This window comes from Rhopilema esculentum, chromosome 3, assembly GCF_057945365.1.
Source record: "Rhopilema esculentum isolate cy_ngs chromosome 3, ASM5794536v1, whole genome shotgun sequence".
In the NCBI taxonomy this organism is placed as follows: domain Eukaryota; kingdom Metazoa; phylum Cnidaria; class Scyphozoa; order Rhizostomeae; family Rhizostomatidae; genus Rhopilema; species Rhopilema esculentum.
Window position 1 is genome coordinate 7,211,042 of NC_142817.1, and position 24,537 is coordinate 7,235,578.

At 36.0% G+C, this 24,537-nt stretch overlaps 1 protein-coding gene across 1 annotated transcript; it reads right to left on the reverse strand.

The window, feature by feature from the left end:
- Positions 1-70: 70 nt before the first annotated feature.
- On the reverse strand, positions 71-23,171 carry LOC135692589 (leukotriene A-4 hydrolase). Its single transcript, XM_065210774.2, has 20 exons — positions 22,911-23,171; positions 20,953-21,092; positions 20,485-20,608; positions 20,140-20,208; positions 19,354-19,452; positions 14,910-14,962; positions 14,165-14,237; positions 12,461-12,601; positions 11,157-11,180; positions 10,349-10,419; positions 9,437-9,522; positions 8,507-8,532; positions 8,166-8,310; positions 7,347-7,450; positions 6,968-7,050; positions 5,844-5,898; positions 3,153-3,242; positions 2,475-2,557; positions 1,944-2,048; positions 71-844 (listed from the first exon to the last, which is right to left on the reverse strand). Exons 1-20 carry the CDS (start codon positions 23,064-23,066, stop codon positions 712-714), a joined length of 1,860 nt encoding a protein of 619 aa, XP_065066846.2. The 5' UTR covers positions 23,067-23,171; the 3' UTR covers positions 71-711.
- Between the last annotated feature and the right edge of the window lie 1,366 nt (positions 23,172-24,537).

Here is a 24,537-nt window from a genome sequence, read left to right on the forward strand (position 1 = left end):
TGCAGAAGTGACCATTGATAAAACAGCAACATAAATTTAGGTCTTAAAGAAAGTAAATTAAAAATTGACACATTTATAACCATTTCATTCTAATAATTAATATTAGGAGAGATCTTATAATCTTTATATGAATTTTTTATCAGTTAAAAATTGCTTTCAACATGCAAAAATTTATATTTTATCGTAAAAGTTTAATGCATATAAAGATTATTTATTTTTATAAGCGTTTTGTCACCATTTCAGAAGAAAGATCTAACATATTTTTGACGACGACTACAAGAAGAACTCATGTACATCTAATATAATATAAGAAAAAAAACATTTAATATAAGGAAAACCCATGTCCATCTATCAGAATTAGTTAATTGGCCTATCATAGCAATTCTATAGAATATTAAATAAATGTTGAAGGTACGTAGTGAGTAGTGGGGGGGGGGGCAAAATTATTAACACTTCAACATTACAGGCGAAAGGGACAAAACAAGGTCCAACGTGACCTGATTGGTGGGGGATGCTGCAATGTATTGCCTAGCATCTATAGTACACTGACTGAAATCAAAGTATTTAGAAAGAAAGCTAAGTCTTACATAAACTTATTTCTCTGCATGTTCTGCATCTGTGTAAGAAACATATTTCTTGGCCGTCGTGTCTGTTAATCTCTGCAATACAAACATGAAACGGCGGCTCAAGAAGAGTTTACCATTCTATACATTAAGCTGTTTTGTTTTCGATTAGATGCAAGTCCTTGGCAACCATGGTGGCAGCAATCGTATGATAACGAGACATGTTGTCTTGGAAGGTCTCGATAGCGAGGCCTCTGGACGTCTCTTTCTTGTACATCTCACTGAAACATATGATTTAAAAACTGACTAAAGCTAGAACAAAAAATAATAAATCAACATTGATGGAAAAGAATTTCAGAGGAAAATTCGTATGTACTAAATTATTACAAAATAGCTAAAAAATAACAAGATTTGCGAACCAGAAAACAAAACAAAATTGAAATGGAAAAGCAAGTCCTTCAAAAAATTACACGAAACTATGTGCTAAAATGCAAAAAAATATGCAAAGAAGTTTAATTAATTGTCTGTTTTTTAAAATCTGACAGCAAACCAAGGGGGGAAGGGCTTACTCAAAATGGCACCCTTATTCAAACCTCAGCTCCTAAAAAGTCTATTTTAGTGTCAATATGTTAGTTAGTGGTACCAAATGTGAACAAAATCTATATATATCGATGAGCTCGCAGAAATAAGCGCAATAGGATCTCTGTTACTTGTGTGGCTAAAAAATTGCGAAAAAAACTTGCATGGTTTCCTAGTTTTAACTTCAGAATTTAAAGCCCAACTTTATCAATTTGCGTTAACATCAACTTTAAAACATCATTAAAAAACTTCAAAAATATGTAAATAGGGGACACTTAATGAAAATCTGAGGATAAACTTAATTTTGGAATCATTCAAACTTAATTTTCAAATAACTTAAACTTAATTTTCAAATCATTTTGTATAATTTATTGATATAAACCAAGTATTCAAATGACGAAATCATTTTAAAAATCAATTAAAATAACAAAGATATAGTAAAAAGCAGCTCAAACCAATTGCAAGAAGTAAGAACTAAAATTCATGTCCTTGCCGGAGCAGGAATTTTTAGAAAGAAGTTTTGGACAGCAAAATTCAGAAGTAAAAATGCTGTTATTCAGTTCAAAAAGATCACTTTCTCAATAATACATTTGAAGATTTAAACATGTGTTTGCTCATAGACAATTCAGATATAAGCCATTTTTTAAACGTTGTTTCTTAATTTTCAGATAGGTTGTTTGATTTTCTCCATTTTCTCCACCAACCTCCAATTAGTTATCAGTTATTGGTTACAGGAAAAACAAGATCATTACAATTTTATTACACTCATTCATATAAATCTTAATCTATTTAGCCCCTTACCTATAAATTGGTCTTATGTACTTCATTCTCCCTTGCTGTGTGATAAATTTTACTACCTGTGGATACATCTCTTCAAGTTCTGCCCTGACGCACAACCTAAGCCATCTGCAAAGATGAAAAACAAGAGAATCAAAATGGAGGAAAGTCAACAAATAAACAAAAAATCGGATGACTTAATATATGATGATTTAATATATCAGGTGGACACTTGGGGGTGAGGGGGGTCACCGCCCCTAATACTTTAGAGGACAATGGTTTGTGTTCTAAAACAATGGGAAATGTGACGTCATCTTATTAAAACAATAGGCTTGCCCCCCCCCAAATTTGACCAAGTGTCTGCCCCTGGGTAAGCAATATCAACTAGTCTCATTGAACAAGGCATTTTGTTGGATTGTTCTATCAAGAAAGAAACCATTTTCCTGATAAAATTGCATTAACTTTTTGAATAGTTATCGAAACATTTAATTATTATAATCCAAAAAATTCGTGTTGATATCTAAATGTTCGTATGAAGAAACAGAAGATAATTACCTGAATTTAATTTCGTTGTTTTCCAATGAAGTCAGATTGTATTTTGAATTCATCGCTTTAAGGGTTTCTTTGCTAATGCTTTCCTGTAAAGTATTTAGTTTAAATAAAAGTACATACTTAGTTTAAAACTGATAACGAGAATCAAAAAAAGCAATCGTCGTAGAAGATACGCTACAATTATTTGAGATCTCTGGCGTAAAATCTAGTATCTTACATCAAATATAAATAGCAAAACCTAGAGGCCATACCTTGTAAGTGAATAAATTCAAAAACGAGTATTCAAACACGAACAAAATGTATATTCTGCTCTATCGCTTCAACAAAAATTTTTGATTTTGCCTCATTAAAACTTCTATTTATATTTTTCTTATATAACGTTTTCTAGCAAAAATTCGTGCCTATCTCTGACATTTTTAAATAATTTATAAATGCAACATTGATTGTCAATATATGAACAGTATAAGGCAGACGAGCAGGCAAAAGTGAATGCAGAATGATACAAAAAATTAGACTTAGGCCAATTCTTGCATTCTAGAAGTTGTGAACATTTCAATGAGCGTCTGAATGGACCTTACCAAAAACTGGAACTTGAAAAATCGGTGAGAAAAACATAGTCATGTTGCTATGATTTAAACAAGAAAACGCTGATTTTGTTTAAAAATACAACCAAAGACTAACCTCAAGCAGAAGTTTCGATAAAAACTCAATTATTTGGTTTGAGCAGAATTCTTGGAGATCATCTGACGAGAATTCTTCAAATGTTTTTGTCTAAAAAAATTCAAACTGGAACATTGAATAGTGATTCAAAAGTAGCAAACTAATCTAAACAAAAACATTTTGACACAGGCGCGAATATTTTCCATAAAATAAATCCATAACTGCGAGGGAACAAAGATATTTCATATGTAGCAAAATGCCTTAAAAGCGGGTTTAAAGACCTCGCAATACGAAATTTTCAATTTCAATAAGAGGCGTGCGTACGCTAGAGCCTTCAAAAGGCTTGCGTGCGCTACAGCTCTTTGCTGCTGGATTACTTCGATAAGAAATCTTTCGCTATCAAAGCAATGGAGATAACTAGAGCATGGGCATGATAGGGCGTTTCTAGGAACAAGCACGTTTACGGTATTGGCAGAATTCAATATCAAATTGTATCAACTGAAATTTGTGAAAAGATAAGACAAACACATAAAAAGATAATGAACAGAAAAGATAAACTGAACTAAAGATAAAGATAAAATTTGCAAAAAGCAAGTGCATATTAGAGATTTATTTTATAACTTGAAGTAGAAAGTTAGACTCCCGATACCTTGTAAAACCACAGAGCAGAGTCACAAGAGAAGGTTCTCCGGTGCTATGATCCAGCGCTTAAAGGTACTCTTCTCGTTGTGGATTGGTTAACGAGAACAATAGCTGGAACAATAGCCTAAACACAATTCCAGCGCTCCGCCATATTTTTTACAATGCGATAAATTAAAGGGGGACTGGAAACAATAAATAATCCCTTTGTTCTTATAATCAATCAACGTCGTGACAGATTGCCTTTAAGGACTTTTTTGAAAACATTAACTAATTCTGGTAGAAATGGCTAACACCACACCCCTCTCCCCTAAAACATGGCTAACACCACACCCCTCTCCCCTATGTTGGCACCAAAGTTGAATACCATAGTTATCTGAAAGGAGTCCATTTGGCCCATTAAACCTTTTAACATGTATAGAGCAACATGTGCTTTGGAATTCCTAAGCTCGAGAAATCCTGGTTTAAACTACACCCCTTCCACCCTATTAAGATGGAAATCGTTAATAAAACAGCTTTAAAACCTAAACATGGATGCAAAAATAAAAGAAAGTAAAAGGAGTATGGGAATAAAGATATTCACATGTTACACTTTCCTGATAAACCGAAGAGCAGGCCATGACCTCCCCCCTCCCTCTACCCCCTCTATAAGAGCTATGAATTGAAAATTCAACCTTTGCGGAAACGGCGGTGGAAGAGTGAAATGTATTAAGGCTATCTTTGGGAGAATTATCTTTAGAACCAAAGGTAATTAAGCTGTTGGTTGAAAGCTACCGTAAAAGCTCTATTAAGCCCCCGGGGGCCTAGATTTATTTTCGTCAGTCCTAGAGGGAGGCTTATTAGAGAGGGAGGCTTATTAGAGAGGGGAGGCTTATTAATAATTCAATGTAAAAAAGTTATAAAAATGCCCCTATTCATTTTTGGTATGAAAATGTCATACAAATGTTCTTAAAAACTTTGCTCTTAAAATCTTTGTTTGACATCAGGGGCTTAAAAGGAGGGGGGATTAATAGAGAAAAGGGCTTATTTTAAATGTTTTCTTGGTGAGGGAGGGGCTTAATAGAGACGGGAGCTTAAAAGAGAGGAGGCGGCTTAATAGAGCTTTTACGGTAAGCTCACTAAGAGGAAGACAAACCTCTTTGAAAATTAGAAAACCGTTATAGGCACTGAATAGATCATTATCTGAGCCTTCTTGTGAGAGAATAGGCAGCCGAATCAGATCATTATAAATATTCTCCACTGTCTCTCAAGATAGAGTTACATGAAACAATTTTTCTAGCAACTTGTCTTGCAGAAACCACAACCGAGAAAATTGAAAGGAATTGAAAGAAGACGTTGCTACAATTGAGGCCGAGCAACTGTGTTGAAGATGACATTGGAACGTCTGAAAACGAAGACGCTAAACTAATACTACAACGCTAATTGCAAAGTTAATGTTGCACTGGCAAGAAAGATACCTGAAATCGTTGCCTGAATAGCACTGAGCTCCACTTCAGGCAACCGTTGCACGGCACAATGACATTGCACGGAAGAATAAAAAAGTGCACGCTACAATGACATTGCACGGTACAATGGCATTGCACGGTACAATGACATTGCACGGTACAATGAAATTGCACGGTACAATGGCATTGCACGGTACAATGACATTGCACGGTACAATGAAATTGCACGGTACAATGACATTGCACGGTACAATGGCATTACGCGACAAGTTGAAAGACACATGGCACCGTGTAACATTTGCTTAAGCTGTATTTTACTAGGAATCAAGCGCCCGGAAGCAATATAGAAGTTTTCCGCAGATCCCTTTATAAAGATACTTAATCAAAACATCAATTGATTCAATTACGGCATAGATTTTAAATTGCCTCACATGAATAGAGCTCTAGGCCATGAATAGGACAAGCATCGTGGTAATAATCGAAGCGTCGTCTCAAGACTTTATACCTAGGCAAGTTAATCAAAGAAACGTTGATTTAAAATTATATCACTTGTCGCCAATCTCCCTCCTACTTTTGTATACCTTCCATTATAAAAATTAGCTTAATTATGAATCTGAGATTGCAATACCTGTAACCATCTGTTTGCCAATTCATTGCATCTATCAATGGCTGTTGTATCATATCTAAATGCGATAAAAATTTATCACGATAAAAATAGTTTAGTCTACACGATAAAGTATAGGATTTCAATAGAGAACTAATTGTAAACCAAAACGTGGTTTCTGCACATATAATCAGACAAAGATATCACTTGAAGGTTTCGAAAGAAAAGAACAAAGTAATGTCAAGATTCGAAACTTGAAAAGAATAGTGCATCAACAGCAGTAAGATGGGTATTAGCATACAATTCGGAAAATTGTGTTCAAAGATAAAAATTAAAAATAAAAATCGTCCATTCAGAAGTATTTTTTCTGTTAACTGAAAACATTGTTCTAAATGTTAACATAAAAATGATATACTTTCGCAGACAAATTGAGGAGTTCGTTTACTTTTGCTCTGATGAAGCCCCGTATGCCGGGGCGAAATATTAGCCATCACTGATTTGTGTGCTTGTTGTTGTTCATTCTCGTCGCTTTGCGGTGTTCCTTATACACTACAATTTTATCGTTTTTTCGCCGCAAGATTTCCTCCGGAGTCCGTCGCGCAGCCTGCTATCGTGGCCTCTCCTTTATTCGCACAGATTGAGTATAGGAACGGGGATATTCGGGGATAGGAACGGGGAACTATCCTAGCCCTATAAACTGTCCTCAGGCAATGTATATCCGGGGACGTACGGAGAGTCAAGGTGTAGAGACGGGTTTCAGACAAAATACAAACATGTAAAGTTTATTCACCAACTTGTTAGGTCCACAATCAGTTACAAAAAGTTTGACTACTTTGTTAAAGCAGCTTTTTGGGACTGTCCCTAGACTCAGCATTGATTTTCAAAAATAATAGATTTTGTGAAGCTCGGTAGAGGCAATTTATTCCCACAACACAACAACGATTGAAATAGGCTTTAGAGTTGTCTGTTCGGGCTTTTCAAAAGTTGTAAACATTAACCGACTTATCAGGTTCGTAAAATGTTTATTTCTGAGTTATCACGAATTTCTGCTGACAACGCATTTTAACCTAGCATCAAATTTCAGAATATCAGGGCGAATCAATTTTTAAACCAAAGAGAAAAAAATTTTTTTTTGCTTCAATACGTACAGTTTTGATACATCCAATGGAGGCATTCCGGGATTATGGAACCATAATTTCCAATCCACGCCCGAGAAAAGATCATCTTTACCCTGATAAAAAAATCCTTTAAATAAAAAACATCTAGTCAACAGTTAACCCTTTAAAAGAGAGGAAGGGCAGGGGGTGGGTTTGACTTCCACAGCAAAAAAGACATCTACATTCGTGGAGTGTCCATGCATTTAATATACAACGTACTTGCTGTCAGTGTCGCGAGGCTAAGTCTGCATCCTTTGCCCCCAACTGTCGCCCCCAATGATTGCCCCCACTGGCTCCCCCTCTGGCTGCCGCCCCCTTGCTAGGACATACCATTATTGAATGAAATGCATTTTAGAGAACAACAGCATACCTTGCTTTTGAAAAAGCTGAATAAATATGACTGGAATTCGTCTGTTGTGATACTCTGGTATTTGAAATGATCAATGTAGCTTCTGAGAAACTCATTAAAAACGTCTGCAATGTAAAAAGCAGTCTCAGAGATAGTACTTATAAAAATAACAGTCACTTTATCTTCAAAACAATCATTTGGAAGAAATAAATAAGAAAGAGTATTCAATGTTTTAGAGAAAACGATAATTGCTAGATTTTATAAAAACTAAAACAGTAATTTGTAAAACCGCATTTAACAAATAAAAAACCTTAATTGGTTAAAACAGTATTTTAGTGTAAAAATGTATTGGTCGGCTTCAACCAAATTTTTGGAGAATTTTCTGAACCAACTTTTTAATACAGTATAAACAATGCAAATATAAACAGGAGAAATTTTATTCAAGGGAAAATTAATAAAAATTACTGTTTACCGGCCTGTCATAAATTGCTGGATGCGGTTTAGGCAGAGCTGTGCAGGCTACTCCGTGTTTCACTCTTGAAGCGGTCACCAGGCAAGGTTCAAATTATACAAATATGCATATATTCTAATCGGCAAAGTAACCTTAAATTCCCACGTCCACGAGTAACAGAATAGTATACGTTTCAGGCAAATTGAGAGATTCTCCCACGGTGCTAAATAGAGGTAACAGAATATATCATTTTGCCCCGTCTACATATGTACATATATTTATAATCTGCAAAGTTATCTTAAACTCCCACGTCCACGAGTAGCGAACAAAAACAAACGTCTGCAGATCTAAGATTATCCTTATTCATGTACCAGTGGCCTCAAACTCACCAGGTCCTCCTGACAAATGCTCTAAGTAGTACAGAAAAGCAAAGCCTTTTTCGTAAGGAACAGATGAAAACGCCTCATCGGGATCAATGCCTTCCAGATCTGGTACAAGCGCCGTAAGAGGATTATTTGCCCCAAACTTGTCAATCTGATAAAATAAAGGAGCTGTTATTTTAAGAGCATTTAAACAGACTAGACAACTGTGTATAAGCATGCGTAAAAAAATTGATAAGGATAAAATTGGCAAAGTTTTCTTGGCGACATAGAATCATTTTCCCAAACAGGTCTGAGAAAATATTTCACACAATGGATAATAATTTGAAAATAAATAAAAAATTTCTTACCGAGTCTATCAATGCTTTCCAGCCACCTAAGACATAAAAAATCCAGTTTTGAGAGCATACTTAGAAAGAGGGAAGAGGAAAGGCTTAAAAAGGGATTTTACAACGGGTCATCGAATCGAACACCGTAAGAATATAAATAGAGCCCTTCTTATTAGTCCTCCCGAATATGAGCCCCTTATCCCGAATATAAGCCCGTAATATAAGCCCCTCCCCCTCAAATACAAGCTCACGGCTCATATCTGGAATTTACCATATTCATTCTTCAGAACAGTACAAGCAATTACCTAGACAACGTACAAGAACCAACTCTTCAATTCTTCATTTCTTCTTTCGTACATTTCTTAAATTCAGTTTACATTTAATGCTTTAACCTAAAACATTATATTTAGAGGGATTCTCGATGTCTTCTCCTAGTGTCCATGTGCCTTCATCAGCTATCATTCTTGTGATTTTTTTTAAAAAAAAAACCCATCCAACTATAATGGTTGCAGCTTGCAAGTGTCTCCGGAACATGAACGATCATTTAGGCTAATTATGCATTCTACGAAAACTAAAAAAGCATTTTCTTCTGAAATAAACTGAATTCCGATTACAGTTCCCTGAAAAAGTCTCAGCCAAGGGCTTGTAACCGTTCAAAGGCTGTTTTTTAAAGGGGCTTACATTTAGGGGGGGGGGGACTAAATCATATTCGGAATTTTACGGCACACACATGACGATGATTATGATGAGGATGATTCAAAATGATCGGTGATGATGATTCAAAATGATCGGTGATGATGATTCAAAATGATCGATGATCATAGATGTTAATAGTTATGTTAACATTTTTAGCTAGAGTTGAAGAGCCACATTTTAACAAATAATAACGCACAGATAGTAATGGTGGCTGGGCGGAAAGATGGTGGTAGGGAAATATCAAAGAGTACAAACCAATCGCCTGTAGGTTTCTCGACTTCTCTCCTCGCAACTTCCCAATTATCTTTGACTCGACAAATCGAGTGAATCCTTCATTCAGCCTGCAGAATACAAAATAGATCTTATCATGGCTAAAACATAAAAGAATCATTTTATAAGGCTACTTACATATAAAATACACATTGATCATGAAACAGAAAAAATATGCTAAGCAGCAGCTGATATCACCCAGAGGTCATCAAAACAGAGAGATGGAGAAAGTATTTGATTATGGGTCAAAGGCAATAGAAATTCTCTGTGACCTAGAAAACGTAGACCTACTTTCAGAAATGTTTCACGATTGGAGGCAACTTTTTTTGCTCATGAAAAGAGTTGATTAAACCAAAAGCCAGTACGCTTATTATATGGCCATTATATGGCAATTATAAGTCTTTAGCTTTAAAGATTATATCGATGTTTTTTATATCACCAAAAGTGTATTATGCTAACATCTTCTTTTAAAAAAGAAGTAAGGCAGCTAGGTTTTCTTTTTAAACACTGAGACAACTGGTATACTGTAAGTTCTTTCCTTGTGCATGCTGTAAGTCTGTGGGTCAGAGTATCGTATCCTTAATGGGGTCACTGGAAGAGGAATATTGTTCTCCTCGAAAGGGCCAGATGTGGAAGAACAGGCTAAGGAATTATTTTTAGGATAATTTATAAATAGACATAAATAGTTTTGTACGCATGTGTTCCTCTAATCTTGAATCACAACTGACTTGCATTTTAAATACATTTTACTAAAACTCATAGCAAATAAGAATTAAGAGATGACAGATAACATAGATTGCTGGGTATATACATTACACATAGTTTGCTTCGTGGGAAAGTTCAAGTTACAAAGCATGTTAATGGTTGAGAAAATTTAAAATATGAAACCTAACTTACCAAAAATGTTCCCATGTTTTATTGGTGACAAGATTTCCAGTCCAGCTGTGCGCTATTTCGTGGGCAGCAACCTGGGAAAGAGATTTTTGTGAACTCAAAAGAACCATTTAACTAGTGCTGGTAATAACCGTGGCTTCCAAAAGGTATGAAAAACGGTTATAGAGGCAATATTCTTTTAACATTTGAAATCACATATTCACTTACATGTTGCTTTCGTTTAAAATTTAGACGCTAATTGATCAACCGACAGATTAGAAGACGCAAAGAAATAAAAAAAATTGCAGACATGAAAAAGTAAATGACCGATTTAATTTTAGAGACATCTTATTTTAGAGACAAATCAGCACTCTTTTGGTTCACAGCTCCAACTAGATTCAAAAATAGAACTTCAAAAATACACCAGGGGTGAAAAATTGCAACAACCTTTTAGGTCAAGAAATTTTTTGCTTTGGCCTGGCTATAATTTCGTGGATAAGACAAAATTTTGTCAAGCATTGTGCCTTGTTTATACGATTTAAAGCAAAACACTCACCCGTCAATAACAAGACGTTATAGAGAAATCTCAGCCATATTTCAATCAAAACGTCAAAAAAACCCGTGCTAATTGGATGGGTTGATGGTGAGAAGTGAATAGGAAGTGAAAATTTAAAGTTTGCAATGTGTGGCAGAACTTTTGCCAAGCAAAACAGATTGACAACAATCTTAAAAACGATATCAAGCAAAAAATCAAAATTATCCTAGCAGTTAGCAAACCAAGTGAGTACTAAGCTAGAAGAAAAAAAGGATGAAAAATGAAACAAGAACATACCCCAGTAAGAGAACGATCTCCTGCCTGCAAAACAATGATAAAGGCATATATAAATATACATACAATAGAATATAGTGACATTAAATATAAATAAATAAATGATTTTGTTTACAATGCGATTGGCTGCTACTAACAGCCGTAAAACAGCCATCTAAAAAGTGGTCTACAGATTGCTGCAGTGGACCGGAGGGGGGGGGGTCACTTGGGGGTTGATCTGGGGGCTGAATTGCTCATTCCAAAAAGGATTTCTGACCATGCACATGCGATAGTTGAAAACTGATTCTTCTGGTCGATTCTTCGATCGTCTTCTGGCTGATTCTCCGGTCTCTTGGTAGATTCTCCAGTCTTTTGGCTGATTCTCTGATCTCTTGGCCGATTCTCCAGTGTTTTGGCAGATGTTCCGGCCACTTTACAGATTTCAGGGTATGTGTCTATGTTCTATCTAGCGTAATAGTCTATAACATAGTCTATGAAATGGCCCACGACTATGTAGTGGTGATATCTTATGCTTAAATGCTGGGAGAATTTCGAGAAAAAATGGAAACCACATGCATCATCCATACATTGACCCAATACTTTTTCGATAATAAGAGCGAAACACGAATTTCATTTGAGACAAAAACTGAAACAAGCAACGCCGAAACAGTGGTTTGTGGAAGCAGATTGAGTCTTCTAAGGTTGCCCGCCGGGAAAAAGGAAACGGGGTTCCCATTCGATAATGCGCATTTATTACTTCTAATTGGCTTGCGGGTTATATCAAAGAGAGAAATGACTATCTAGCTCTTAAAAATTTCTGGGGGCAATAATATTTTTTACATTAACAGATCCGTGGTCCAATATCCTTTGAAACACATTTTACAGACAAATGGCCTTGAAGACAAAAGACAATGTACTCAAAATCTTATCGGAGTTAGCTAATTTTGTTTTTATGTGCTTAATACTGTCAGCTGAAGCTTCTTTGCTCATTTTTACCTTACCCTTTGATTGGTATAGTTAATTTTTGCCTAGCATCCTTAATTGTTATAGCTCATCTTGTCCTAAGCCCCTTACTTGCCATATGAACCTCGTATCGCACAACGTTAAAGGGGTTGACAGGCAAAACTACCAGATAAGCATTTAATGTGTAAAAACATAAGCGTGCAGGAAAATATTTAAAATGTTAAAAACATTTTAGGAAATTTTTGCACAGTTAACTGATTTCGTTAACTTCGAGGTATTTCACGATGCTTTTTTAGGTTTTGAGGTTCAAAATTAAAAATTTCTTAAAATGGGGTCTAAATTCTTATTAAGGTATTCTCACTCACCAGCAACGTTGGAGTGACAAATGTGAGACACGGATTCTCCATTCCACCATATGGAAAAGACGGTGGCAAGACAAGTAAATCGTACCTTCCCCACACGTAAGGGCCGCAGATGCTCTCTGCAGCACATACCATGCTTTCAAGCTAGAAAAAACAGATTGATACTAGAAAAACCTATAAGAAAATGATGTAGAGCCTTGAACGGTTGGTAAATGAAAGTTTGACTTTTTTAGTTGATCAACGTTTATTAGATAACTAGATATGTTTTTACTACATTTTGAATCTTTAATTCACAATGCCACAATTAGAACTCACTAAAATTGCAAGTTGTAACATTTAAGCACCTCCAATTTAAGCACTATCAAAATGAGAGAATCATTTAAGCATCTCCATGAAATGTGATTTAACATTCCTTGAAGGGTCTTGATATATAGATATTTTGTGGTTACTTGTTAAAAGATTGACTGCCAACATTTATACAAATGGCTCTCAAAAAAGGGGGACACTGTCTGACACTTTTAACCAATAAAGAGTCGGCCGTGTGAACCAATGTCCAAACAACAGTTGTTTTGTAATGTGAACAATTGAAGGGGATTTCATAATTTATGGTTGGATTCATTATTGAGAAAGAAAATTGTGGTTTTCCAGCAAAGAGAATGGCTTAAAGGCACGGTGTCCTAACGAATTTTGATTACAGTTTAAATTTCCATTGGCTAAGTCTATAGTTAGGTTTTCCAATTGGCAACGCAGGACTAATTCTTAATATCTTTTCAGTAATAAACACGGTGGAGAGCCTTTTGTTAACCCTGAACCCTTGACTGACGGTACATAGTGCCTGCTAGACGTTGAACCCAAATCCCAGTTAATGAAACGTCCTATTCTAAGCACGAAAACAACAGCACCAGCTGTCATACTATTGATAGGATTTTCAAAAACAAATTTAAAACCGTTATGCAAAAAAAGAAAAAAATTGCGGTTTTATAATCCAAATTGCTGCAGAAGCACTAACGTATCTAGGTATAAACAGAAAACGTCGAAAATAATATTTTATGAGGTCAATTAATGCAGCCAAAGAAAAGATGAAGCCTCAGGCACCAAAATAATTAGGAAACGTTTTCTCGTTAGATAAAGAAACTATATTAACTTTTATTGGATTAATTTATAACTCGAGGTTCAAAATTGAAAATTTTGGTGATTAAGGCTTGGTGTAGTAACGGTCACTTGGATGCGGTTTTCTCGAGATTACTATTACAGGTAATAAAGAATCTGGAATTTGTTGTCAATTTTCCAGAAAAGTTGTGCCTAAGAAGATTAAAGAGATTTGCGGATTTAACGGAGTGGAAAAGCTTGTCAATAGGGAAACATATGTAGGTTATACAAGTACAAGAACTGGGACAGGCCTTTTGCTTTGATAAGATGACGTCACATTTTCACATTGTTTTAGAACAAAAGACCAATGTCCTATAAAATACTGTGCACATTTGTAAGGACTATTTCTTTCTATGTTCAGCACAGTATAGTTGGGGTTCTTTGGAAAACAACTGAGGCTGATAAATAACGCCTTTAGGGGTCGGCGTAAAAGAGCCGATAAGATAGTGCTTTATTGTAGGAGGCAGGTTTACTCTCTCATTAATTCTCTCCTTAGCGATCTCTTCCTCTCAGCCACTAAACAGGCATAAAATCACAGAAAATAATGTTATGACTCACCTCTGCAAATTCATATGCGCATTTTTCTATCAAATCTTTTTCTGCCCATACCTTTGATCTAGGGCCAACGTCTCTACAAGATAAATATCAAACATAACAGTGATTGGAAGCAGAGCGGCAGACATCACCAATGCTACTAAAAAAAGTTACAGAAAATAGGAGACTTCGTTCACGCTGAATGTTGCTTTAACGCTGAGTGCTTAAATATGATGTCATATAAAAATATGACATTTTTTCTGGAAATTAACTTTGACTTCACAACCTAAAAGCGCCCGATGAAATACTATGCAAAATCAGCGAAATGTGTTAAAAATTTGTGTGATATGGCCAAAGGGAGATTTGAAATTTGCAAACGGAAAACTATTATTTTGACGTGGTTCATAAAGTTTCGAACAGAGACCAAATTAAAGTAATTTGATGGGGAAAAAATATATTGTAATGTTGCCATATCTCAGTAAATATTCAGCACAGTTAACTGATTTCGTAAACTTCGAGTTATTTCGTGACAATCTTTCTAAAAATGGGATTTTATGACGTCATCGTTTAAGAAATCTATTGTTCCTGTAAGCAAGAATGAAGTTGAAGTAACATGTGTGGGTCTGGAATGTATTCAAATTAAACAAGTTGGGCAAGTAAAGTAGCTATGGTTTGAATCAACAATAAATGTTCTAAAATTTGTTTTTCTTTTCGGAAATTCTACTACTGAGAACAGAAATTCTTATAGGCGTGGCAGAGATTGACTTACCTTCCTTCTAATGAACCTGCAACCAGGGCAAGTAAGTAAGATGGTATAGCAGTCTAGGAAAAATGACAGAAATTAACAGCATGTAAAATCTAGTAAAATGTAACAAGCTGTATCATATATGATTTAAATATGAATAAATATGAACAACCATTGATTCTTGCTTGGTTCCAAATAGACATGTTCTGTACAAGAAAATGTCACTGAAAGTGAAATCTGCGGCAGATAGATGTTATGAAACTCAACCACAGAGCAAAGAGAGATTCTAAATGAAAATTTTACGAAGTTTAGTAGTTGATAAGTATTTGACTGATGCCAGGGCAGCATTTGCCACTGAGCATCCAGTGGCCCCAAAAATTTTCAGACGTTTTCAGTGTCATTGGGTTTTTCTTACACGTGTTTCTTAATAATAAGCAAAAAAATTTCCGAAGAACATAGTTCCACAAGGTGGGTGAGATAAATTAAACAAGATAACTACCTAAAGCTTTCAGAATGGATCATAGGATGGTCGATTGTGCTTAATTGATAATCTTTGGGGTTAATGTGATATCCCTCCCTAGGGAATCATCGGGGGGACCTTTTACAGACAAGATAAAATACATCATTGTACCTTATACAATACAAGGCAGCAGCCCCCTAGAAATTTTGCAGGATGTGTTATTAAACTTGTTCAGAAACTGCATGTAAGCAGTTAGGGCACCAATCAGATCCTGTAAAACATTTGGACTCACATTTCCCATTTCCTTAAAATTTGAGAATTCACAATCCTATACAAACTAAAAAAAGCACCCTCTCATCACAACCTACAAAAATCATCCGGATGCAAATTGAAATTCTTCTGAAAAAGGAACATGACCCACACTTTAATACACATTCATTTGTCTTAATGTCTCATAAAAGGCGATCAACAACTGTTTGTTGGTTTTCAAATCAGGCTATTGTCACCTGCATCCATACATGTTGCTAATGCTACTGTTCATTAAAGATAGCTCTGTCCATGCGAAATTCAAATTCATATGACAAAAATAGATGACCCACACTATAGTACACATAATTTGTCTTAATGTCTCATAAAAGGCAATCAACAACTGTTTGTTGTTTTTCAACTCAGGCTATTGTCACCTGCATCCATCCATGTTGCTAATGCTACTGTTCATGAAAAATAACTCTGTCCATGCAACATTCAAATTCTTAGACAAAAGTAGATGACCCACACTATAGAACACATAATTTGTCTTAATGTCTCATAAAAGGCGATCAACAACTGTTTGTTGGTTTTCAAATCAGGCTATTGTCACCTGCATCCATACATGTTGCTAATGCTACTGTTCATTAAAGATAGCTCTGTCCATGCGAAATTCAAATTCATATGACAAAAATAGATGACCCACACTATAGTACACATAATTTGTCTTAATATCTCATAAAAGGCAATCAACAACTGTTTGTTGTTTTTCAACATTGTCACCTGCATCCATGTTGCTAATGCTACTGTTCATGAAAGATAACTCTGTCCATGCAACATTCAAATTCTTAGACAAAAATAGATGACCCACACTATAGTACACATAATTTGTCTTAATGTCTCATAAAAGGCGATCAACAACTGTTTGATCAAAGCGTTTCCGGGTTGCCAAAAAGGGATACGATAATCACCCAATTAAAATGGAAGAACCAAAGCTCATGGAAAAGGCTCTTTCGTCAGTTATCGCCACCTCACGTGCGGTCATGCCTGAATTGGAGTAAATTTAAGGATTTTTTAGAGTCGCCCTTTTTACTCTGGCCAATCACTTTAGCCTAGCAAATTGGCCCTAGCTGGAGGCTTCCCCCGTTACCAATGCCTTTTTCTTTGGCAAATCTGCAGGGGTCAGATATTGTTCTTGATCCGCCCCTGAAGAGGTCCCATCTTTGCTTGGGCTCAGGGTACTTGGGGATCTAACAATGGTAGTGTGGCCCTGGTAGAGGCAAGCTGTCTTTCTTGTGATGTTCTTGTGAAATCATTTTTTAGCAAATTAAATGATTAACATCGATCAATTTTCTCTATCTTTGCCCGTTTAATATCGATTGTATGATTGAAGCATCCCTAAAAAGTTCTAGACAATGAATTTTGTAGAGGCTACCAAAATTTGATCAAGAAATATAGTTTGCGAGAAATTTGTCTCCTCATCCTAGAATCTTGCATCAGAGCCAAAATTTTGAAGCACCATATATTTGGGATGTTATAAGATATCAAGCTGAAATTTCAGGATGCTCTTACCATAAATATAAAAGATTGGCACAAATTTTCATATAAAATCTTAGGTGATGCATGTGGGATCTCTAGTCTACTTAGGATGGAATGATCCCTGCAATAAGTAGCTAATCCTTGGGGATGAGGAAAGGTATTTACCACCCTGGCACTTCAAAGGTATTTGGAGACTAATATAGTTATGAGAATTGGCTTCATCAGATGATAACCCAGACCTGTTTTTGTGAAATGTTTATAAGCTAGGCTGAGTTTGAAAATCTTTTATAATCACAAAAACACCTATAAAAAATTTTCTTGGTTTTCTTCTCCGTCCCCCATCAAAATGCCCCTCAAAATTGCTATTTGCAAAAATTTGCGTTTTTTTCTTCATGAAAATGTGTCAAACCCTGTGCATACAAACAGAAACAATGCTTATAAAAATATAATTGCGTTGTTAAATGATTTAACTCTCAAATTTATACGTTTTTCAGTCCTTTTCGTTTAGCGCGTGCGATCGCACCCGCACACGCCTGCACACGCGCAAGTTAAATTGCGCGTGCTTTTGACCACACGCGCAAACAGGTGTTTTTGCAGTTTTCTGTTAAAGGGCCTCTCCAGCCAAATTTTGCACTTGCATTTTATTGGCAATTTTTATAAAGAAGTTGAGCCTGCTGATCACGAATTCGTTATTTGTTTTTCGATATTTTTTACAGTTTGTGAGATATAAGCTCTTGCATTTCGATAATTGAATTGAATTAACCGACAAAAATTGTTGGTTTGGTGACACTGTGACGCAATTTTGACGTCACAGTGTATTTCGGATAGTCTCGCCTCAAACCGAATCGAACGACGGCGATTCGCAAATTGAACATTGCAAGTGATGGTACTTTCAGTTCTGTTCCACCAGCTTTCAGTTTGAGCATTTCAGACACCAATTCTGAAGCCTTTAGTTGTTCATCGTTTCTGGAGAACAACTGAAGTGACAATTTCGATTAATTATACGCGAGGGAAGAGCTGGAACAGGAACTGGAACTGGATGCAGTTATCAACGCGTGACCATGAGTCCTTCACGCTTCGGTGGAAGATATACGAAATTCATGGCGAACGAGAGCCGCACATTGTGACGTCAGAATGTCACCAAACTGATTCGGCTTTTGTCGTTGTTTTTCTCGGAAAGGTGCAACTTTAAAGCCTTACAACTTCTAAACTAATTGGAATTTTGCAAAAACAATGACTTTGTCATAATACACGCACCAGATGCTAACTTTTAAGTCATTAAAAACATTTTTTTTTGCTGGAGAGGCCCTTTAACATCAATTTCCCATGGTCTCATGATTGTTTATCCTTTCCCTTGTTACTTGATTCGCACTTTTGACCACAGTATGATTTTTCCAATTTTCGGAAGTGATGTTTGGCTTTTGACTGAGTGCTCAATTCAACTTAGCGTCTCGTCTTTAAGCTAAGTCGCCATTAGCATGTTAAGTGTAATAACTGATTTCCTGTCAAAACGTAATTAGGCCCTGAAAGCAAGTAGCTGTTGGAAACAATTTTTACTTGCTCTTGTAACTTTGGAGAGTGACGACGACTTTTAAAAGATGGCTGCTAAGGGCAACAAAATCTGTTATGTATTGATTAATTGAGTTTTGCTCTTGCACGTATTCGAGTGGCTTTTCCCTTCTTGCTCCTTTTACCAATTTTATCAGGTTTGTACTTCAAATTTTCTTACAAGTGCGATCGCACGCGCAAATTTGTTTACATGTGCGATTTGCCACACACGCGTAATTTTGCTCACGAAAAGGACTGGTTTTTTTACGTTTGTATATTCTATGCATGGGAAGTAATGATTTGATTCAAAAAGGTATTCATCTAGATGTGGCCTTAAAAGAAACTGAAAATAAAATTTTGTCATCAAAAGATTATTGGTACAACCTCTTGCATTAATCTCATAGACCAGGCCTGGCAACTAGATTAATATTTTGGTTCTGAGCTTTTTGGCTAGAATATTATTCTAGAATATATGAATAATGATCAAACCATTTCTTGGCTTTGTAGCTTAGAGGGTGACAAAGATTTTGAATTTGGTGCAGCAAAATCATTTTTCTAAAATTATTGCTTGTATCAATAATTGAAAAGGTCACATTACTTCAATTCATAACAAAATCCTTAACAACATATTTCTACAGCATAAAAATTATAGAACAAAACAAGGGTTTTTGGTACCTTTTGATGGAACCTGCACTTGCGAGAATCATTCTCTATTATTTCATTGCAGTCTTTGATAGCACTCATCAAGGCTGTGAGTTCTGATGGTACAGTAACCTGGAATACATAACAGATTATAATACCGTAAATCCTCAAATTAGCCCCCTGGGCCAATTCAAGGATTTACAGTAGCAGTGGGGGCTTATTCAAAGGGGGGCCTTACTGACAATGGCCGTGGCTTATTCGAGGGTTGTGGCTTTTTGTGCGGGGCTTTTTGAGGGGGGGGCAATTGAAGGATTTTTCATTGTGCTAAAATGAAGTCAGAGAGGTGCGAGGATAGCTCAGTGGTTAGGGTCACTGAAAACAGACCCAAGGAAACATTCCAGGAGTAGGAATCACAAGACATGTTATATCAAGAGGAAGGACTAGGACACTGCTCGAGTAGCATAGCCTTTCAGTGTCCTAAAACTACCTTCAGAAGCTAGGTATCAAACAATCTAATACAGGAATATAAGAGCTTGAAGAAGAGCCTGTTCTACATACATTAGATAACTATTAAACGTGGAATTATTTTCAGGTCATATAAAATCTTGTGACTTATTACAAGTCATGTAATGCCTACAATAAATGGCTTCAATGCGCCTTGAACAAAAGTAGCCCATTTCCTCCCAGACTGTTTTTCAGTTGCCAGGTTGATCAAATTAGAAATAACTTCTATACATAATCTTTTACAGAAAATGAAGAATATATCGTTTTAAATTTTTAATTGTTTCTATCCTTGCATTTAAAAGACAACAAAGTTACCTCTGCATCATAAGTAAACTTTACTGCTGGTGTGTCTTGACATGGTATAATACTTCTTGCATGGATGGCCTATGAAGAAAAAAAGGATACAAAAAGCAAATTTCACACTCGATTTGTTGATAGATGCAAGAATAAAAAAACCAAATATTACTGCTTTCGGGGCTATACTGAAATTTGGTTGTATGACATAATTATTGAAATAAATAATACAAATATTATCAGAACAAATATCAAGCATAAGTAATTTTCAGGGAAAATCTAATTGAGTATTACATTTATTTATTATTGTTTACTGTCTTGATTTTACTGCACTGGCCAATTGCTTGCAATCGTAACACATATTACCTGACATTGAGTAAAAAGAAATGGATGTTGCTTCCCAGAAGTTTGCTCTGGTTCCAGCCAGTCTATTGCAGAGCTTTCAGACGTTGTTTCGTAAACGATTTTTACATGAAAAATGAGGCCAGGTCTGTAAGAAAACAGGATGTTGCAACAAATACAATAAAGATTGTACTGTATACCCTACTTAAAATATTTTTTCAACCAAGATAAAAGCAGTAATGTAGCTCATAACTTTGCTGAGAGTTTTCAAGAATAACTTAAAACTGTTGACTTGCTAAACATCACTTCACTTAAAAGTCACACTGTTGCTTACAGTCCTAGAAAAATTAGACCCAAAATACGCAAAACTGTTCAATTTAGCTCCGTTTAAAGTCCCACTCCACCTACTGTCACAGCTTTTCAAGCCAAAGTCTTCTGTAACATATGGCATGGCTGCAGATACTTCTGTAACATTATATGAATAGTGCATACGTTTTCCTGCAATCTTCTGGAATCTTGATTTCCAGAGGCTTCCCAAACGGTTCAGTTTCATTTTCAATTATGTAAAGTAGATCTTTTCCTGTTTCTTCAAGGCAGACATTGTGGATAATGAGGCCATTTGTATCTAAAATCTTTAAAAAAATCTTTATTGGTACAGAATTTGATGGATAGCAGGGGCGGATCCAGAGGGGTGCAAAGGGGGCTCGAGCACCCCTCAGATTTGAGGAAAAACTTTTTGGGGATTAAAGCTTATCCTACCGCAATTTTGTTTATAATTATTAAAACCATTTATTATCTCTTTTACCGAGAAGTATGCACATCTCCTAAAATTGTTATATCCGCTTCAATGCCCCGTCTCACAACTGTTCAACATTGTTATTTCAGTCCATGCATTGAAGTGTTATCAAACTCCCCCTGGTTGTACTGTATAGCATTCTACAGACTCGGAAAGCATTGTCTCCTCTTATAACCAGCCACTTGAGGAACCCATGGCCTGTAAATTATACGATTTTCTGCACCCGTGGAAGTGAATCTAGCCAATCACGGTGCCAGGTTGAGGGGTTCTAAACTTTGGCGCGAGAACCCATGGATTTCAAAAATCCAAAACATCAAAGAATACCGACAAACCAGGGGGAGTTTCTTCGCTTCAATCTACAGTCAAATGTAAAGTGGTTTTATGACCAGGGGGAGTCGAGCTTGAACAGGGGGTGTTGAATTATGATACAGCACGCGACGAATGCTTAGGCGCAAATTTGCAATATGTTTTCGTAGGTCTTTTGACGATCTTTACCTGGTGCTTGATGCTGTAACAGCAGAACTTGTAAACGCTTTGGTTTATATAACAGAACGGTTTCAAGTTTCAACTCCGTGCTTCACATCTTATTCATAGACCATGAGGTATGATTTATATTCAGAGGATAAAGCTTGCCCGAGCCCTTGTTATTCTTTTTTTTTAATCATTCAAGAACTACATACAAAACATCTCAAAAACTTGCCCTTACTATTCTTGACCAAAAAGGGTTTCCTTCTTATTCCTACTTATATTCCTACGAATACTTTTTTCTCTAAAGATTTCAAATTCATAAAAATGCTCAAAACAGCAGGCCCATAGCCAAACGTTCAGGGCCTTCTTTGTTTGGTTTGGCATCATATGTTGATGCATGCAATGCATGCTGGGTTTGAATCCCTGTGTTCAACTTTTGTTCAACTTTTTTCTATTGTTCTATTGTCTCTAACGACGTGCACTGCCTTTCAAGTTCAAGGGCTTCATTCCACCAGCCACGTTAATTTTTTGATCAAGCTGATCAAGTTCTAATAAATGGCTGCAAAGAGTCAAAAATTAAATTTTGCTTTGGAAATTTGTGGGCTTGGGCCTTTTGCCACTGCGGGCCATGATATAATATTTGACTACAGTTTCTATACTTTTGTACCCTAAGTGAATATGAGGGGGGCGAGCTGCAAATTGCGTTCACTTGGCATAAAAGCTGAAGCCAACGTTCCAAGTTCTGATCAAAGTGTAGCAAAAAATTACTATATAAATCAAGGCATCCAGGCTTTTTAGTTTATGGAAGACTTTCATTTCATTATGGCTTATAAGCAGGGGGTGTACGGATTTTGTGCATAGCAACACCCTTGGTTACCAAGCCTTGCGTTTTAGCACCCCTCAGAATAATTTATAGATCCGCCCCTGGATAGGATATACACATTACACATTTGGGCGAAACTGAAAAACAAGTAGCAGTGGTATTTTGTCAAAAGAAATTCTCGCACTATGCTAATATCTTGCTCCGGCAAGATATCAGCTATCTGTTATTCATTTGGGTTCATTGTTGTTTATTTTTGGCATTTTGCGTTGTTTCTTATTTTGAAAAATTGTTTGGTCTAAATGATAAATCAACAGCAAAAAATGAGACCCGATGACGGTGACGAAGAGTGAAAACAAACATTACCAGTGTGTCAGAGCCTGTTTTGACGCATTCAACCTTCAGATTTGCTGTGCATCGCAATACTTTCCCTGGAAAGTCTACATCTATTTGCCAGCTTATGTGCTTGCATAAAAAACTCTCAGGATTTGAGAGAGAACACGGATCTACTCTTTCCGCCATCTTCAAATCTCGATTCAGCAATGTGACGCGGGATTTCCTAAGTGCTCCTTCGCATTTACCGATCGCTGAATAAATAATGAAGCGACGACACCAACTCAGTATTTGCTGCCCCCTCCATCCCTGTCCCAACCCAAAATTAAACAAAATGATAGATAAGAATAAAATACAACTAAAATAAGAGTTGCAACATTTTTCATCTCATGCTTTTAAATATGGTAGAAAGATACGACAAATAAGTCCTGAATTATGTTCATCATTATGTAAAATTAACAATTTAAGCAGGAATTGTTGTGAGAAATTCACGTAAGTTAAAACACCTGATATTCTCTTCATTTCAAGCTTCAACACTAAGCTTAATTTTTGCATAAATTATTGAAATAGAAATGCGCAGTTCTATTTGTTTGATAAGGAATATTGCTACTCTCTACTTGTGTTTAATATTTGAATCTGGGTGAGACCTTTTTACAGTTTAAAATTTGTGCCTTAGTAAAGCTGGGGCTGGCGAGACAAAAAATTACCTTCTTGTCATAGCAAAATGTGGGTAGATCAAGACATAGTAGCCATTGAAAAATTAATATTATCAGAAACCAATTGGGAGGTAACAGTCCTAGCAACCCCTTGGGTTTTCGCCTTTAAGGTGTACAGTTCTCTATGCCTGCAGACACTAAATTCAACCTTGTCATGAATTATTCAATTGTCAAACTTGTTTTGAAAAATTGTAAAGAACTTGGATAAGCAACTTTCTGCTGGTAAAAAATCAGATTTGCAAACAAAAGCAATATTACACAACTCAAAAGAAAGATGAAAATTACTGTTTACCAGTCTCTCATAAAGTGACTGATGCCATATAGGCAGAGCTGTCAAAATTCTGGTGTATAGAACAAGATGGTTCTAAGTTTTTACTCCAAGATTTACAATTAATGCAGGCAACTTTTGAAACTACTCTCTCTCTCTGTATGGTTTTCATAATTGATCGTTATTTCCCTGTATTGGGAATTTCAATGCATGTAGGTGTTAATTATGATAACCAGGCAACTCAAAGAGATGTTTTTGTCTGAGTGTGGCCAGAGTGTAGACAACAGTGGCCACACTGCCAATTTCAGACAAATAAGTTTAGGATACAAACATCTTGTACCATTTAAGAACTGAAAGGTCTATCTATAAAATAAATGATACACGGCATCTTGCAGAATTATACTGATCTTTATCTGGACAATTAATAACAATAAACAGAACAAATAACTTATCAACATTAGAAAAATACAACTTCTCTATCCTGCATTGACGGGCCCAAGTTCATACTGAACTTTTAGTGGTTACAACAGTGGTCTTATTATTATGTGACCTTATAACGATGGACAGAAAAGCAAAATGAACCAAAAATGTTAAATTCCCTTCCAAAGTCCATAGAAAACGGTTTTGATTACTGTTTACAAAAGGCACACTATTGAAGAAGGTTTTAAATGCCACC

Coding starts and splice junctions, on each gene's coding strand:
- LOC135692589 (XM_065210774.2), bottom strand. CDS start 23,066: ATGGCGGAAAGAGTAGATCCGTGTTCTCTCTCAAATCCTGAGAGTTTT. Junction 11,181..12,460: donor TTGTCACTCCAACGTTGCTG/GTGAGTGAGAAT, acceptor ATTGTTTTGCAG/GCAGGAGATCGTTCTCTTAC. Junction 3,243..5,843: donor TGGCAAACAGATGGTTACAG/GTATTGCAATCT, acceptor GAATTTTTTTAG/ACAAAAACATTTGAAGAATT.